General features: G+C 38.1%; 1 protein-coding gene across 2 annotated transcripts in view; it reads right to left on the bottom strand.

Moving 5' to 3' along the window:
• The window catches only part of MACROD2 (mono-ADP ribosylhydrolase 2), a 1,969,440-nt gene that overhangs the window by 1,308,469 nt on the left and 641,864 nt on the right, over window positions 1-19,107 (bottom strand). For both annotated transcript variants that reach the window (XM_068566158.1, XM_068566159.1), the window contains exon 5: window positions 14,903-15,019. In XM_068566158.1, the coding sequence (XP_068422259.1) occupies window positions 14,903-15,019 (117 nt within the window). The remainder of the gene's footprint in view (window positions 1-14,902; window positions 15,020-19,107) is intronic.

Below are 19,107 nucleotides of genomic sequence, written 5' to 3'. Positions count from 1 at the left end.
TTAAATATTTCTTATGGGTTGATTCTGACTTCAGGAAGTTCCAAAGTCTATCTCTAAAATGGATTATGCCACAAGTCAATCAATCAAACAGTTCAAGAAAAATCTGACAGGCAATTACAAAGCACTAACGGAAAAAAGAAAGGGAAAGTAAACAAATGAGCAGAGAGGCCATAACACCGGAGGATAGGCAAGGACTCCTGAACTCCACCCATGTCTTTTATGTGTGGGAAACATAACTTGGTACGGATGCTTTGACAGACAGGTGTCAATCGTATTTTTAAAAGGTGCTTCTAAAGAAAATAAATAGAATGAATCCATAGGTAATGAATTTGTCTGTTTAATTGGTTTCCACATTGTATAACAATGCATGTTTGACATTCTGATTGAGGGACTAGAGATCCAAAAGATTTTTTTTCCTAAAACATATGGATATCAAATCACAATTAATTATTGAAAATAGTGTTTACAAATCACTGTCTGCCTTATTCTTAAGTAATGTGAAATATCAAACTCTGAGTTCATAGGGATTACCGGACTATGCTCTATGTGTCGTTAGAAAATGTCGGGCAACTGTTACACCACACCCAAGTTAAGAAAGGCCTGTACCCCTGATGCCAAGTTAGAAAAAGGCTTTCCAGAGTCATTTACTATACTAGACAAAGAGAGGTGTGCCATGTCCCTCCTCCCCTCCCAGGGTACAAATATGTTGGAATCCACTGACCATTTCCACTGGTCACTGCATAGGAAACCCCCAAAGAAGCATGAGGCAAGAAGGTCAAAATCACCAGATTTTGTCACTATATGAGGCCCCAAAGAAAACCCCCATGAAAAAGAAGAAAGGATCACAGACGGAAAAACTGACAATTTGGACTCCTGGCAAGCCTTCATCACTTAAATCTGGGTGATCTTGGGCAAGTCACTTGTTCATTTCAGCTCAACTCAATTCCAGGAGGGCAAGCTCCCTGTCTGTTTTGCATATCATTCTTTCCCAAAAGATAAGCCAAGCACCTGGCACATATTTTAGGAACCAATCAGTGTTTCTGAATGAATGAAATACTTATCACTACTTAGTATGTACCAGACAGATTGTTAAATGCAAAGTATACTTTTCCCAGGGGATCCCTAAAGTCCTCCATCCCAGTTCCATCAAAACACCCCCAAACTCTCCCAGAATACTTTCCCAAATAGCCCCACAAACTGAAAAAAAAAAAAAGCCCTGAATTCTATACTCATAAAACACATTATAAGGCAGAAGGAAATCTGTGTTCAGCATAATAAGAACATACTTCTAAGGGAGTACATGAAAAATGGCGTGTCCATGTATATGTATACATATATGTATGTGACACACCCAAGTAGAGGAGTAACACTAAAACAGGAAAAAAATCACCTGGCCATATAAGGAAAGACAATCATTTGGCATCATGTGCCATGATGAAAGAAAGCAAAAACTGAGTGTCTGGAAAGATGGGGATTTCTAAGACAGCCCCTTGTCCTCCATACACCTTCAAATGGGTAACTGAACTCTAAATGCAAAACAGACACAATTTGAAAGAGAATTTGCAAAAATACATTTAAGGTTGTCTCTGATGATCTTCACTAAGCAGAATAAACACAGATGGGGAATAAATCTTTCCTCAAAATGTCACAGGTAGGGAAAGGAAAGCTTCAGAAGCCCTCAGGAAATTATAGGGATTTCACAAATAATGTGTGATTAGGAATGGAGCAGACTCTAGATGGTTCTGAAAAATGAAGGTGCTAATGGGAAACACACCACCTAGACCAGCAAACAGATTTGGAAGGGCACTGCCACAAATGTACCTAGGAAGTTACCTCTGCTTCACTTAGCTAACAGCATCAAAACATAACAGAAGCGGAATTAATGTTTCCTCTCAAAATAAAAATGGCAATTCCCAATGAACAGATCATCCAAAATTAAAATAAATAAGGAAACACAAGCTTTAAATGATACATTAAACAAGATGGACTTAATTGATATTTATAGGACATTCCATCAGAAAACAACAGAATACATATTCTTCTCAAGTGCTCATGGAACATTCTCCAGGATAGATCATATCTTGAGTCACAAATCAAGCCTTGGTAAATTTAAGAAAATTGAAATTGTATCAAATATCTTTTCTGACCACAAAGCTATGGGACTAGATATCAATTACAGGAAAAAATCTGTAAGAAATACAAACATATGGAGGCTAAACAACACACTACTTAATAACCAAGAGATCACTGAAGAAATCAAAGAGGAAATCAAAAAATACCTAGACACAAATGACAATGAAAACACAGTGACTCAAAACCTATGGGATGCAGCAAAAGCAGTTCTAAGAGGGAACTTTATAGCTATACAAGCCTACCTTAAGAAACAAAAAACATTTCAAATAAACAACCTAACCTTACACCTAAAGCAATTAGAGAAAGAAGAACAAAAAAACCCCAAAGTTAGCAGAGGAAAGAAAACATAAAGATCAGATCAGAAATAAATGAAAAAGAAATGAAGGAAACGATAGCAAAGATCAATAAAACTAAAAGCTGGTTCTTTGAGAAGATAAACAGAATTGATAAACCATTAGCCAGACTCATCAAGAAAAAAAGGGAGACACTCAAATCAATAGAATTAGAAATGAAAAAGGAGAAGTAACAACTGACACTGCAGAAATACAAAGGACCATGAGAGATTACTACAAGCAACTATATGCCAATAAAATGGACAACCTGGAAGAAATGGACAAATTCTTAGAAATGCACAACCTTCCGAGACTGAACCAGGAAGAAACAGAAAATATAAACAGACCAATCAAAGCACTGAAATTGAAACTGTGATTAAAAATCTTCCAACAAACAAAAGCTATACAAAAAAGCCCAGGACCAGATGGCTTCACAGGCGAATTCTATCAAACATTTAGAGAAGAGCTAACACCTATCCTTCTCAAACTCTTCCAAAATATAGCAGAGGGAAGAACACTCCCAAACTCATTCTACAAGGCCACCATCACCCTGATACCAAAACCAGAGAAAGATGTCACAAAGAAAGAAAACTATAGGCCAATATCACTGATGAACATAGATGCAAAAATCCTCAACAAAATACTAGCAAAGAGAATCCAACAGCACATTAAAAGGATCATACACTATGATCAAGTGGGGTTTATCCCAGGAATGCAAGGATTCTTCAATATACGCAAATCAATCAACATGATACACCATATTAACAAATTGAAGGAGAAAAACCATATGATCATCTCAATAGATGCAGAGAAAGCTTTTGACAAAATTCAACACCCATTTTTGATAAAAGCCCTGTGGAAAGTAGGCATAGAGGGAACTTTCCTCAACATAATAAAGGCCATATATGACAAACCCACAGCCAACATCATGCTCAATGGTGAAAAACTGAAACCATTTCCACTAATATCAGGAACAAGACAAGGTTGCCCACTCTCACCACTATTACTCAACATAGTTTTGGAAGTTTTAGCCACAGCAATCAGAGAAGAAAAAGAAATAAAAGGAACCAAATTGGAAAAGAAGTAAAGCTGCCACTGTTTGCAGACGACACGATACTATACATAGAGAATCCTAAAGATGCTACCAGAAAACTACTAGAGCTAATCAATGAATTTGGTAAACTAGCAGGATACAAAATTAATGCACAGAAATCTCTTGCATTCCTATACACTAATGATGAAAAATCTGAAAGTGAAATTAAGAAAACACTCCCATTTACCACTGCAACAAAAAGAATAAAATATCTAGGAATAAATCTACCTAAGGAGACAAAAGACCTGTATGCAGAACATTGTAAGACACTGATGAAAGAAATTAAAGATGATACAAATAGATGGAGAGATATACCATATTCTTGGATTGGAAGAATCAACATTGTGAAAATGACTACACTACCCAAAGCAATGTACAGATTCAATGCAATCCCTATCAAACTACCAATGGCATTTTTCACAGAACTAGAACAAAAAAATTCACAATTTGTACGGAAACACCAAAGACCCCGAATAGCCAAAGCAATCTTGAGAAAGAAAAACGGAGCTGGAGGAATCAGGCTCCCTAACTTCAGACTATACTACAAAGCTATAGGAATGAAGACAGTATGGTACTGGCACAAAAACAGAAATATAGATCAATGGAACAGGATAGAAAGCCCAGAGATAAACCCACACACATATGGTCACCTTATCTTTGATAAAGGAGGCAAGAATATACAGTGGAGAAAAGACAGCCTCTTCAATAAGTGGTCCTGGGAAAACTGGATAGCTACATGTAAAAGAATGAAATTAGAACACTCCCTAACACCATACACAAAAATAAACTCAAAATGGATTAAAGACCTAAATGTAAGGCCAGACACTATAAAACTCTTAGAGGAAAACACAGGCAGAACACTCTACGACATAAATCACAGCAAGATCCTCTTGGACCCACCTCCTAGAGGAATGGAAATAAAAATTAAAATAAACAAATGGGACCTAATGAAACTTAAAAGCTTTTGCACAGCAAAGGAAAACATAAACAAGATGAAAAGACAACCCTCAGAATGGGAGAAAATATTTGCAAATGAAGCAGTTGACAAAGGATTAATCTCCAAAACATGCAAGCAACTCATGCAGCTCAATATCAAAAAAACAAACAACCCAATCCAAAAATGGGCAGAAGACCTAAACAGACATTTCTCCAAAGAAGATATATAGATTGCCAACAAACACATGAAAGAATGCTCAACATCATTAATCATTAGAGAAATGCAAATCAAAACTACAATGAGATATCATCTCACACCGGTCAGAATGGCCATCATCAAAAAATCTAGAAACAATAAATGCTGGAGAGGGTGTGGAGAAAATGGAACCCTCCTGCACTGTTGGTGGGAATGTAAATTGATACAGCCACTATGGAGAACAGTATGGAGGTTCCTTAAAAAACTAAAAATAGAACTACCATACGACCCAGCAATCCCACTGCTGGGCATGTACTCTGAGAAAACTATAATTCAAAAAGAGTCATGTACCACAATGTTCATTGCAACTCTATTTACAATAGCCAGGACATGGAAGCCACCTAAGTGTCCATCGACAGATGAATGGATAAAGAAGATGTGGCACATATGCACATATATACAATGGAATATTACTCAGCCATAAAAGGAAACGAAATTGAGTTATTTGTAGTGAGGTGGATGGACCTAGAGTGTGTCATACAGAGTGAAGTAAGTCAGAAGCAGAAAAACTAATACCATATATGCTAACACATATATATGGAATCTAAAAAAAAAAAAAATGGTTCTGAAGAACCTAGGGGCAGGACAGGAATAAAGACGCAGATGTAGAGAATGGACTTGAGGACACGAGGCGGGGGAAGGGTAAGCTGGGATGAAGTGAGAGAGTGGCATGGACTTATATACACTACCAAATGTAAAATAGATAGCTAGCGGGAAGCAGCTGCATAGCACAGGGAGATCAGCTCAGTGCTTTGCGACCACCTAGAGGGGTGGGATAGGGAGGGTGGGAGGGAGACGCAAGAGGGAGGAGATATGGGGATATATGTATATGTATAGCTGATTCACTTTGTTATACAGCAGAAACTAACACACCACTGTAAAGCAATTATACTCCAATAAAGATATTAAAAAAAAAAAAAAGAAAGAAAAATTCATGGACTATCTTGTTTTACACGTCAGGCAAGGTGATTTTTCTTAACCCAGTGGTAAAGCGCTTTCACTCTGCCAGCAATGACTTTCTCCCCAGATAGCTACATGGCTCTCAGCTCAGGCATCACCTCCTCGGGGAGGCCTTCCCTGACCACCATGGAAAAGCAGTCCCCTCCCTCCACTGTCCACTCTCTCAGAACTTTTTATTTTCCTCATAGCCCTTACCATCATCTGAGAGGCTTGGCTTTTACGTGAATGTGTTTATTTTCTGCCTCTCTCTGCTGGAAGCTAGGATCGAAGAGGACAGGACCTTGGCTATCTTCTTCACTGTAGTTTTCTACACTCTAGAAGAGCACTCAAGCCCAGAGAAAGCATCAATAAACATAGATTGAATAAGTTAATGAGGTATGGGAAGCATTTTACAAGTAATAATAGAGTCTTATAGCTATATGTCTTAACACTATTAAAAAGTGGTTCTATGTCTACTCCTTAACAAACTTGCCTAAGGTAGATATGCCTACCCCCAGCTAATCATGGATGAGGAAACCCAGTCTCAGAGGGCTTGACCAAACAATTAGAATATCCTGGATTCAGGACTTCTCCTCGGACCTTCTACCTTGACAATTAGTGTACTTGACCTAGAATCAATCTTTTATTCCATAGTGCAGAGCTTGGTCCCATCAATATTTTCAACTGGAAACACCTCTAATCAAGCCATGAAGTGGTCTAATATTTAATCTTTGGGATTAGTGATTAATTGCAAGTATAGTTAATAAGTTTACCCACTTTTTATTTGAATCATATATGTTAGTAATAACTCAAGGAACATTTTAGCACTGGAGGAAAATCTTCATTTAGCTCAGTATCTGCTGCTTATTTCAATAAATGTATTCTGCTGTTCCTGCACATTAACTACCATGGCTCTGAGATTAACCTTTCCTGTTTGCTTGTGCCTGACCTCAAAGCATCCTAAATTACTCAAAGCAATTCTGATGGCTTTAATTTATGAGAACACCTTCAAATGTTCATCTTTTAAATCCTGCGCAACAGTAGCTCCTTTTTAATCTTAGCTGATAACTCTGATTAAGCACATCCAAAGGCTGATTACTCCCCCTGCGGTTAATGCCAGTGTCAACGCTAACTACTTATTTCACAGCGGGAATTGCCTTGGAGAGTCCATTTACATTATTTCTCAGAATTGATTTACACTGTTATTTCCTATTGATCACATAGGAAAAAGGTATAGACAGTATCCTCTGAAGGCCTGCTAAGATGTCAAATAGTGCAAGCCAAGTACATGCATTTACTCTACACTCAGCCAGTAATGCAACAATGTAAATACCTAGTTGCTTCCAAAATGTAGACATTTTTAAAAGACATTATTTACTATTGGGATTTTTAGTTATTTCATCACAAAGCCACTTGGGGATGGAATCTATGTTACCAAAATGAGTCAAATCAAAATGAGAAAAAATGAAAGAACATAATCTAAGTGTAGGCTATATGTGTACCATGTGGACAAATTAAGCCAACTGTGCCCCTGTACTCTCTTACGGTGCTAGAATCTTTGAGCAAGCAGCGTGCTGGGTGACAGGGTAACAGAGATGCTACCACAAGAGGCAGCAGTCCTAGCTCTGCAGATTTCTGGAATCATGTAGGCTTATCTGGAGTGTTCTCTTGGTTGGTTTCTGGCAGTGCAACTACGACAATGACAATCCTTTCATTAATTCCTCTAGTAAATATGTACTGAAAGCCTCCAACTCTGAACTGGCTATTATGTTAGATCCTAAGGATTCTAGGGGTGAATGAGACTGATGTGACTTCTGCTCTCCTTAAACTGTTATCTTGTTTGAGAAGACAGGCAATAAGCAAGTAAACAAACAAATATAGATACCATCACTAAGTGTGTAAATGCCACAAAGGAAAGGAAGAGCATGTCAGAAGACTCTTCAAAGAAAGCCCTAATCTGTGACCCAAAAGGATGTCTGTGTTATGCGCTGGGCGAGGAATCAAAAGGCAAGGGTTCTGCCCTGAATTACACCACTGTCTAGGTCATGGTTCTCACACTGAAACATGTGAGAGCTTGTTCAACCACAGCGTTTCTGATTCAGTAGGTCTGGGGTGGGGCACCAGAGTCTACATCTCTAACCAATTCCCAGGAGATGTTGCTGCCGCTTCTCCAGGTAGCCCATTATGAGAACCTTCTGTCCTTCTCACTTTCCACACTCATCATGAGGATCACTAAGGAGATAAACTATACAAAACCCCTTAATATAAATGAAAGGGGTGGTGACTATAAAGAAATAGATTCAGATAGAAATTAAATTCCTAAAGCACTTAAGGGAAATAAGCCAATCAGAGTTGATTTTAGGAGGAAAACTCTCATCTCTCTCTTCAGGAAGGAAGGTGATTTTATGTTCTTCAAAAGCCATTTTTCTCTTGATGGAATGTAAGTCATTTAATTTTGGAAGGGGCTCATGAGGGCCCTCAGGTTTCCATCAGAGACTGGCAGTCACACGCTTAGCAGCATGCCCTCTCCACTGCCTTCACAATCAGACACCTGCTGGCGGAGCCACGGTGGCTGAAATCAGGTCATGTTTTGCAGTGTTTTGCAGAGTACTAACTCAAAGCCATCTTATGAGTTACCTACTCTAGAAACTGAATCTCCTCAGGACTACAGGCTCCCTTTCAGTACAGTGACTAACACCACTGGAGGAAGCAAGGAATAAAGATGTATCGCCTAACACTCTGGTGGTTTGAATTCACTCTCCCTTCAGGGACTTGACTTATTAATTTTCCAATTCTGACCCTGTTGAGAAAAATGACCATTTTTTCCCAGGCGTTTTTTTCCTCAAGGTGGTCTTATAATCTGAAAGATTTAAAAGGCTTCAGATCATCCTCCCAAAGTGATGTTCTGTTGAGGCAACAGAAGCAAGGACTGTCCCAAGAAAGAGATGGCAGGTATTTTAATCTTACTTTTGTCAATAGTGATCTGAGTAAGTCACATACATTCATTAAAATTCAATAAATATTTAACCTCTATAAATCTCAGCTTCCTCCTTTATAAAAAGTAAGGATTGTCATAGACCAGTTGTTGGCAAACTTTTTCAGCAAAGGGCCAGATAGTCATGTTTCAGGCTTGTGGCCATACAATCCTGGTTGCAACCATTCAATTCTGTCACATCAAAGTAGCCATAGACAATATGTAAACAAATGGGCCCGGCTGCATTCTGATAAATTTTTATTTACAAAAACAGGCAGCAGGCCTGGCCAACACTTGTCACGGACTCTCTCCCTATCTCAGGAAAACTTACTTGGTCACTGCTGTGTCTCTAATACAGACTTAGTTTGTTATTGCAAGCAACAGGTTTAACCTCTCTGTACCTGAATTTCTCTCTGTGTTGGAAGAAAATATTGCCATGTCAGTTCCTCATAGAAATTTCAAAAGGACTAATGAGCTAATGTCTCAAAGTACTAAGATTTCTTGATGAAGGGCACAAGAGAAGTACTAATTATTATCAACAGTACCTTTTAAGCTACTATCATCTGATTATTATTGCACCTGGGAATAAAATAAGGATTCTGATTCCCACCACTCTATGATATTCAAACATGTTATGCTACGTTCTCTCACCCTAGAGTTTCCTTTCAAATGATTAATAAAAAACTGTGAGTTGGATGCTAATATTACCCTTTGAGGTCTTACAAAGATTAAATAGAAGGAATAAAAGAAACAGGTTCCACCATTTTATATACACAAATTTAACATATTTTGCACTTATCTTTGATGATTATTCAGCCCTAAAGCCTAAAAGTGGAGCATTCTCAAGAAACAGAATAGACATGTGAGCTATGCTGAAAATCATTAAGTAAAGTTGATATGGCTTCTTTATTTTTATTTGTTCACTTTTAGGAGAAGGTCCATTAAGAGTAAATTTCTTAAAATGATACAAATGAACTTATCTGCAAAACAGAAATAGACTCAGAGACATAGAAAACAAACTTATGGTTACCAAAGGGGAAAGGGCGGCAGGGTGGGGGGCAGTGATAAACTAGAAGTTTGGGGTTAACAGATACACATTACTGTATATAAAATACATGACAAGGACCTCCTGTATAGCACAGGGAACTATAGTCAATATCTTGTAATACCCTATAATGGAAAAGAATCTGAAAAAGAATATATATATATATATATATATATATATATATATATATATATAACTGAATAACTGAATCACTTTGCTGTACACCTGAAACTAAGGCAACATTGTAAATCAACTATATTTCAATTTAAAAAAAGAGTAAATTTCTTAGACAAGAGACTTTGGAATTAGATGTATGTTAAAATATGATTTAAAAAACACAATGGGGGATTTCCCTGGTGGCGCAGTGGTTAAGAATCCACCTGCCAATGCAGGGGACAGGGGTTCGAGCCCTGGTCTGGGAAGATCCCACATGCCGCGGAGCAGCTAAGCCCACGCGCCACAACTACTGAGCCTGTGCTCTAGAGCCCACGAGCCACAACTACTGAGCCCACATGCTGCAACTACTGAAGCCCGTGCGCCTAGAGCCCGTGCTCCGCAACAAAGAGAAGCCACCGCAATGAGAAGCCCGTGCACCACAACAAAGAGTAGCCCCCGCTCGCCACAACTAGAGAAAGCCTGCACTCAGCAACGAAGACCCAATGCAGCCAAAAAATAAAAATAATAAAATTTAAAAAATTAAAAAATAAAAAAATAAAAAACACAATGGATATCTATCACTGATTTCATAATTTCTTAGAAATATTAATATACGTTTTTTACACCCCCCCGCCAGCAATTATCAACCAATCTCCACCTTTAACAACTAATTCATTTGATAGATATTTCTCTAGTATCCATTATAAACAAGGGACTTCTAGAAAGGTGGAAAGTTTGCATATATAACAATAAAACGTAGCAAGTAAAAAGGGCCCTCAGCACGTTAACATGCAGTTTTCTGGATTTTGAGGAAAAAGAAGGCACTTTTAGTTGAGTTGTTTTATGGCAGAAGTGATAGTTAAGCTGAGTCTGGAAGACAAGTAGAAAGGAAGAAAGGCAGAATTTTCTAGAAAGCCCCCAATACAGAGCCCATGTACAGACATGCCATTCTGAGCAATTCAGATCATATTATAGGTTGTACGTAGCTCAAGACAGAACAGTAAATCATGGAAGACCAAAGATAATCAGGTTAACAAGTCTGTGTTTGAGGAAAAACCCACTGAAGGATTTGGAGAGGAGTAGAGTTAGATTTTATTCATTATTCGACAAATATTTTTTGAACCCCTGTTAATGTGTCAAGCATTTTTCTAAGCTCTATGGATACAACAATAAATGAAAAATATGCAGAAAAAAAGCTCTGCCCTCATTCTGGTATGGGGAGATAGACAATAAACAAAATAAATAAGTAAATGATACAGTGTATTTGAATGTTAAATGTTATAGATAAGCAATTATAAATAAAGCAGAGAAGCAATTAAAGATAGGTTGGGGGCTTCCCTGGTGGCGCAGTGGTTGAGAATCTGCCTGCCAATGCAGGGGACACGGGTTCGAGCCCTGGTATGGGAAGATCCCATATGCCGCGGAGCAACTAAGCCCGTGAGCCACAACTAGTGAGCCTGCGCGTCTGGAGCCTGTGCTCCGCAACAAGAGAGGCCGCGACAGTGAAAGGCCCGCGCATCGCGATGAAGAGTGGCCCCCGCTCGCCACAACTAGAGAAAGCCCTCGCTCAGAAACGAAGACCCAACACAGCCAAAAATAAATGAATGAACTAATTAATTTAAAAAAAAATAGGTTGGTTAGGATGACACCTGAGGTGACATCTGAGCAAGGATTTGAAGTACAGTAGCTGAGGGAGCAAACCACGCAGGTGTCTGGAAGACTAGAATTCCAGGCAGAGGGAACACTAATGCAAAGGCATTAAAGACCCAGCAAAGCAGCCCGTGTGAGTGAGGGAGAGGACAGAAGGAGGTAGAGAGGGTCACACGTCTAGAGGCTTGTGGACAATTACAGGGACTCTGGATTTAAGCATATTAATCTACAGGACTGGGCAGAGTGGAGTGAAGGAGGGAAAGAATTAGAAGTAGAAGCAACAGGCAAAAATCTATTTGCCAGGTGAAAATGTCTGAAACAATTCATTTGATCACTCATTCATTAATTCAGCACATATGCTAGATATTGACATTAGGATCGTGACTGAGATAGACAAGCCTCACCCACATGAAGCTGACCCTCTGGTAGAATGATGAGAGCATGAATAGAAACATCCAACAGGTTGACAAGCTTCTAAAAATCTATAGAAATCTAAATTTTATTATGAATCAAAAAAAAAAAATCTAATATTGTAAAAGAGAACAAACCAAAAGATCAAATTGTATAAACAGTCCTTAGTCCACTTTCTAAGTCATTTCTTTACCAACAGCCTTCAGTGAAATATTGGCCAATATTCTTTCCACTCTTAAGAATACTTCTGAAAAGAATGATCGGCTCTTCCACATCAAAAGACATCATTCAAAATATCCGAGCAGTGAAGAAACACTAAATCTTTGAGGCTTATCATTCCACTGATCATGATGAATCACAGAATACAGACTCTAAGTAATTCAAATACAAGCATTTATGAATAAATTAATTTAGCAAGCATGAAAGAAGCAAAGACCAGTCCGAAATTACCAAGTTTGTCTGTAACCCAGACAACAGCATTTTCCAAACAAATTGCTGATGCGCAAAGATATTATCACTGGTGACTGGATGGCTGGCTTTAGTACCTTAAATGATAAAACCGCTGTCACAGAGGACAAATAGGAACTAGATTCTGCTGTCAAACTGTCATGGAATTATTAAATATGGAGGGGGAAAATGACCCAAACAGTATGTAATGAGCTCCCTTTTCATTCTCTCTCTACAAAAGCACATCTGTGGATTGTTAATGAGTCTGAAATGGATGAACCAAATTGATGAGAAAGAAAAAGATTTCTCAGGGATAGGAAAAGGGAAAATGAACATACACAATGTTTAGAAAATATGATTTAAAATACAAGGCTTTGTGAAAGTACTGTGACATACTACAAAGTGGTATGCAAAATGTAAGCTATTATTACTCATTTCTTATTGCTTTCATTGCTTTTCTTTGTTTTTAATATAAATCATTAATCTCATTAAACATAGAGAAATACCAAGATCTATTCACAAATACTCCATGTTTGTGGCTTTCTTGAGGTGGCACTGCCGTTCTAGTCTGGGAATTTCTATCCTGCTGGATGATTTTTTTACTAGACGTGCCCTGTGGGCTGCTGCACAGTGACTTGAATGTGTGTCATCTGATTCGGTATCTCAGCTCACACAGATTCTGTACTGAGTTCTGTGGATTGATTTTCCATGGCTACAGTCCTCGTCCCACAAAGACTCACTTGCCCCAGGATGCCCAGGAGTTCCAATCATGGAATTTCTCAAGCACAGGTATAGATTGATCTTTGTACCTCAGTGCCTGGTGGGGTACAAGCCTTCAACAGCCCTGAACTGAGCTGAATGACGATCAAAGGACGCTCATACAGAGGGATGTCAAACAGGAGCAAGCGCATGAAACAAAATCATCATGGTGTCAATCCATACAGCAGAGCCACCATTTTATTTGGTCATATTTAATGATTCTGAGGTTATCTGTCTTCAGAAATTTCAGAGTTGAAAAATTTTTGATTTGTGCTTTAATTCATAAGAAAGAAAGTAGTGAATCAATAGCAGACTAGGTTTAAGGACAGACACCTTAAATCTGAAAATCACCAATAATCTGCTTGTCCTCAGGGTGGAATCTGTCAACTATTATATATCACAGAGGTAGTATGGTGGTAAGAAGGAAGAATGACCAATCTTGGTAAACATGGAGCCATATAACCCTGGAAAGGGAAACCACCTTTAACACTCAGCGCCTCTGAGTCAGAGGGAGAGGTGCTCTAATCACCATTACACACAAAGGACTTTATTTGACGTAAATATATATTCCAAGTAGGACTGAGGGCCATTTGGCCCATGATTTGACTCTTTCACACAAGGTAAAAACACTAACAAGGAAAGAAAAATGAGAAGTCATTAAAGGAAAGATTAAACAGTATATAGTGGATATACTTTCACTTGCAACACACCGTGAGGTATACAGAATGCAGTATTATAATGTTACAAAGCAAAATACCATTTTAATATATTACTGTTTACTAAAAATCTTCAAATGTAAACACACTTTAAAATAGAACACACTATCTCTCCACTCACACATATCCATGAGAAATTCATTTTTATACAACTTGTCTATACAGAGCCCAAAGATTGTGTCATAATTTTTTAGTCACATATTCTCCACTACTAAAACAGAAAAAACAAATCAGCTTCACTTTTACAAAAAATATATTCACCAGGAGGTATCATATAAGGCAGGTGAATGGAATAAACAACTAATTGGCTTCCCAATTTCCAGATCAATGCATGACTTAATGGTGCAATGAAACCCTCTACCTCCACCCCCCAACCCCAGAAGATTATGTGATAAAAGAAATCTGTGCCTTTAACCAGCTTCTCTTTCAGTATTTTTACTCCAGATCACCCCACCCAGTTGGCTAAACGACTAAGCAACAAGGTCAATCAAATGCAATACTTCTCTCCATTCAAATATAATGGAAAACTTGACCATTCCACATTCAAAGAGCAAATACATTCTCACTTTGACAACCACATTCCAATGGCTTTTCCTGAAAGCCAAGTGTGACAGATGCCTCGGCTGTAATTGCCAATCAGCCTTTACATGGCAGCTGAAAACACAATACATCACACTTTGATCTCCTTTGCTCTAAACACATCCACAATCAAGAAACCTGAACAAGGAATAAGAAATTGGCATCATTTCTAGAAGCTGTCACTCCACGGCACTTAAATACTATAAGGTATATTTTGCTCATATTTTTATTTCTCTGTTTCAGAGACCCTCTGTCAAAAATCCGAGCAAAAATCACCTACAATTAAACATCGCACATTTATATATTTGGAGACGTATTTGGAAAACACATTACATTACCATGTACAAAATCTTAATAAAAGCACATTTAATTAAATACCACCGCTACCACTTCCTCTTCCAGTTACCTGCTTGAGGACTAAAACAAGGTAAGAGTGCTCATCTGATTTTGAAAGTGTTCAAAAGAGCTGTACTCACATTTTGCAGGCAGGTCATAGCCACACGTGATTTTTGCATGTCCAGTTTCACAGCCGTTCAGGTTGCGACATTCAGCGAGCAAACAGGGGCCAGCTGCTCTGTGAATACAGCCATCCACTGGAGGAGAAAGAAAAAAGTTAGCCCATATTTGGCTTTTCGGAAACAAATGCAAAACTTGGGATAGGGAAAGAAAAGGAACTCAAGTTTTTCCTCTTAGAAATCACCATAGTCCCATGGAAGAAAATCCATGGTATTCAACCCCTTAAACATGGTTTTCTTCTCTCTTTCTCTCTCTCTCCCTTTGGTTTGTGTGGTGAGCAGGAGAAGGGTTACAGAAACAGTGTGCAGCTAAATGTTAAACAACAGAGGTTCCCCAACAGAGGTGGGGGAGCCCTGATTTGTAGCCTTTTCCAACTTCAACTGGGTAAATATTTCCACCATGTCTATTTCAAGCTATCAACACAGAATTGGGAAGAAATGCTAACAATTCTATGTCCGAGGTGGTAAGGGTTGCCTCTGACACACCACAGGTTATAGAAGAAAGAAACGTCGAGAAGCAAGTGAGAAAGGCGCTCTAGAACATCTGCAGTCACTGCAAAACTGAGAGTGAAGCTGTCAAAGTAAGAACCAGATCTCTAAGTTCCTCCGCCCTCAGCGGCACGACACAAATGCAGTAGGTGTCTGCAGGGTATCTGACCGGGGGCTAGATGAAGGGTGAGGTTAGCTTAGGTCTTGAAAAACACCCGGAAGACCACCCCTCACTCACTTGTCATGGATGAAAACAGAACCTCCACCGCTCCTGCTCCAGCTCTGCTAACCGAGCAGGCTCTGCCTCTCCCCAGCCCAGGGTCTCATCAGCCCTCTGGCTCTCATCCCTGCCCTTACCTCAAGTCTGCCCTTCACCGTGAGAATCACCTTTTGAAAATGCACACCTGATGCCACTGGAAATTGAAACGTTATTTGACTAGATTGGGGGCGAGCACAAAGCTGGAGGGCTACAAGACCACATGCACATAATTAGTAGTTACTGAATGAGCCCTTGGACAGAGAAGAAATGCAAGACTCTGAAACAAAGGGTTAGAAGACAGAAGGAGAGAGTAATAGTAATCTGGGCTGTGAAAACAGACCAAGATATTAGCAGTCTGAAGACCTCCCCCTCTCTCCACAGTCCACAACACCATGTAATTGATCACTGTTTTATTATTATTATTATTATTAATTTTGTGAGAAAGCTGGATAATGAGTGGGAAGTTGTCACTGAGGGACACGTAACCTGTCTAATGGCCTCTGCTATCACCAACTGGCGTGGAAACATCACTTTTGGCTGAACAGGTTTCCTAGGGAAACAAGCTCATCTGGGCTTTACTACATCACCATTTGCATACCTGTAAAATTTGAGAATAAACCTGGGCCTCAAAGACCCTCACAACAAAATGAATTCATTCCAGACTACTCTAGACTACAGTATTTCTGAAAACCTAGGTTGAAATCCAGACTCTACCTTTACCAGCCATCTGCTGCTCAAGCCCCAGTTGCCTTAGAAATTAGTGTCAATAATGGCTGTACTAACAGGGTTATGCATGGAATCTGAATAGTATAATGCCTGAGAAGCACCAGCAAAGTGTTGAATACAATGTCATGTGCCCCACTGAGGGTAGATATTATCTTAAACTCCTTAGATGAAAGTTCTGTGTAAATTTTAAAGTAACTATTTTTCTTATATAAAAATGAAAAAATATAGAGAAGCAAGAAGAATATGAAAACTACCATTTGCCCTCCCACCTAGAGAATTCTTCAACATTCTGATGTTCACTCTTTCACTGGTTATACACACACACACTCACACATATAATTTTTCTTTTGCAAAAATGGTTGATAAATTTTGTTCACTCTTTCACATAGCAATTTTACTTTGTGAACTATTATGTAGTTGTTAAAAAGAATAGGCCAATTTTATATGTAAATAGAGTCAGTACTAAATATGAAAAGATTTCTAAGTGAAATGCCAGGTTTAAAATATATATAATATATATGTATATATATTATATATATTTTTTATGTAGAGTCACAGTTTTGTTTACAGTTATACACATACACACTTACACACATATACATGTATGTGTACTGGAAAGATAGGCACCAAAACATAAAAAGTGATTATAGGATGGGAAACAGAAGGTGAAACTGTTAAGAAAAAAATTAGGTCCTAATTTCTCTATGTTTAAATTTTTTTACAAGAGCATCAAGAAGAGTATTTTAAAGTGAATATTTTTTTCTTGGCAAAGAGATCATTAGTTTGAAATGGATGACTAAAACAGGATTTGATAGCATACTTAATCATATGCTGTTAAATATTGTCTGCATTATTTAGATTGCAGCCTAAGGCAGTTTGTAAATATCTAATTCTCAAAATCTTCATGGTTATACCAGCATTCACGACTGCATTAGGGCAATGAAAGTCTAGCTGAAGAGTTATTTAATAATAATGACTACAGCTTAAATGTACTGAATGCATCCATGTGCCAGGCACTATACTGAGGACAACCGTATAAGGTACACACTAATTTTATAATCTCCATTTTATAGGAGCTTAGAAGAGGTTAGTAACTTGCCTACATTCACAAAATATCGGCCATGTGATTTCAAAACCCCGCGCCTGTCTAATGGAGCATCCATACTCTTAACTGCTATAGCTCACTGCCTTTGGGACTTGAATCCAGGCAGCCTCACCTCAATTCTTGCATGTGGCATGTTGAACCACTATATTACATTACTTTTTAATTCCCATCAATTCTGTCTATGAGTTATAATGTACATGCAATCAAATGCACAGATTTTAAGTGCAGTTTTGATGAGTTTTAACAAATGTATATACTCACGTAGCAATGATGCCAATAAAGATACAAAGTGTCTCCATCAACTGAAAAAGTTCTTCTGTACCCTTTCCATCCAATTTCCCCTCTCACCACCCAGAGGGAGCCCATGTTCCGACTTCAGCCACCTTAGCTAAGTTTTGCCTATTATATAATCTCAAACCTCATACAAGAGATGGAGGATGGGGCTAGCTTCTTTTGCTCAGCATATTTTTTGAGATTCATCTGTGTTGTTGCATGTATTAATATAGTATTTCATTCCTTTTCATTCCTGAGTAATATTCCATTGTTGAATATACCATGATTTCTTTATCCATTCATCTGTGAATGGATATTGGAGTATTTATATTGTTAGCTATTATGAATAAATCTTAACATTTATACAAATCCTTTTGTGGCCATATGTTTTCATTTCCATTGGACAAACACCTATGAGTAAAATTGCTGGGTTGGTATATGTTTTCCTTTTTAAAGAACTAACATACAGTTTTCCCAAGTGATTATACCAATTTACATATACCCCCAGCAACATATGAGAGTTCAAATTTTGGCAGTCTTTTGGTGTTGTCAGCCTATTTAATTTTAGCAATCCTAATAGACGTAAAGAGGTATCTCGTGATTTCAATTTGCATTTCCCTGGTGATTAATGGTGTTAAGTATCTTGCCAAGTGATTATTGGCCATTTATATACATTCTTTTTGGAAGTGTCTGTCCATGTCTTTAGCTAATTTTTATTGTCTTTTTTATTACTGAGTTATGTTAAATGTACTATTAGTTCCATAGAATTTTTTTTAATTTCAGATATTTTATTTTTTCAGTTCTTGTGATTTTCATTCGGTTCTTCTTCTTACAGTTTTCATATCACTCCTGGAATTTCCTATCTCTTAACCCATTATATCCATCTTTTCATGTAAACGCATTAACAGATTTCACATAGTAATTTTAAAGTCCCCCATCTGCTAATTTCAATATCTAGGTTAGCTATGAATCTGTTTATATTGACTGATTTTCATATGACTCTGGGTCACATTTTCTCATCTCTTTGCATGTCTAATAATTGTTGATGGCATATGAACATTGTGAATATGTTGGGGAGGCTTTAGATTTTATTTTCTTTCTCCAAACGGTACTGAAATTTATCCCAGCAGGTAGTTAAATGACTGCCAGGTAATAAGGAGGCTTAGTTTTAGGCTTTGTTAAAGCTGGTCTATTTCAGTTTTTCCCTTAGTCCTTGGATGTGGTCTTTACTCCTAAAGCATGGACCTTCGGGGGTTTCAGTGGAAGTCCCAAGTTGTTTGACAACTCCCTCTAATCTGTGGGAGTAAAATTCTA

The sequence above is a fragment of the Eschrichtius robustus genome, chromosome 16, assembly GCF_028021215.1.
Source record: "Eschrichtius robustus isolate mEscRob2 chromosome 16, mEscRob2.pri, whole genome shotgun sequence".
In the NCBI taxonomy this organism is placed as follows: Eukaryota; Metazoa; Chordata; class Mammalia; order Artiodactyla; family Eschrichtiidae; genus Eschrichtius; species Eschrichtius robustus.
Note: the sequence above shows the minus strand (reverse complement) of the source record. Positions and strands in the feature narration are given on the sequence as shown.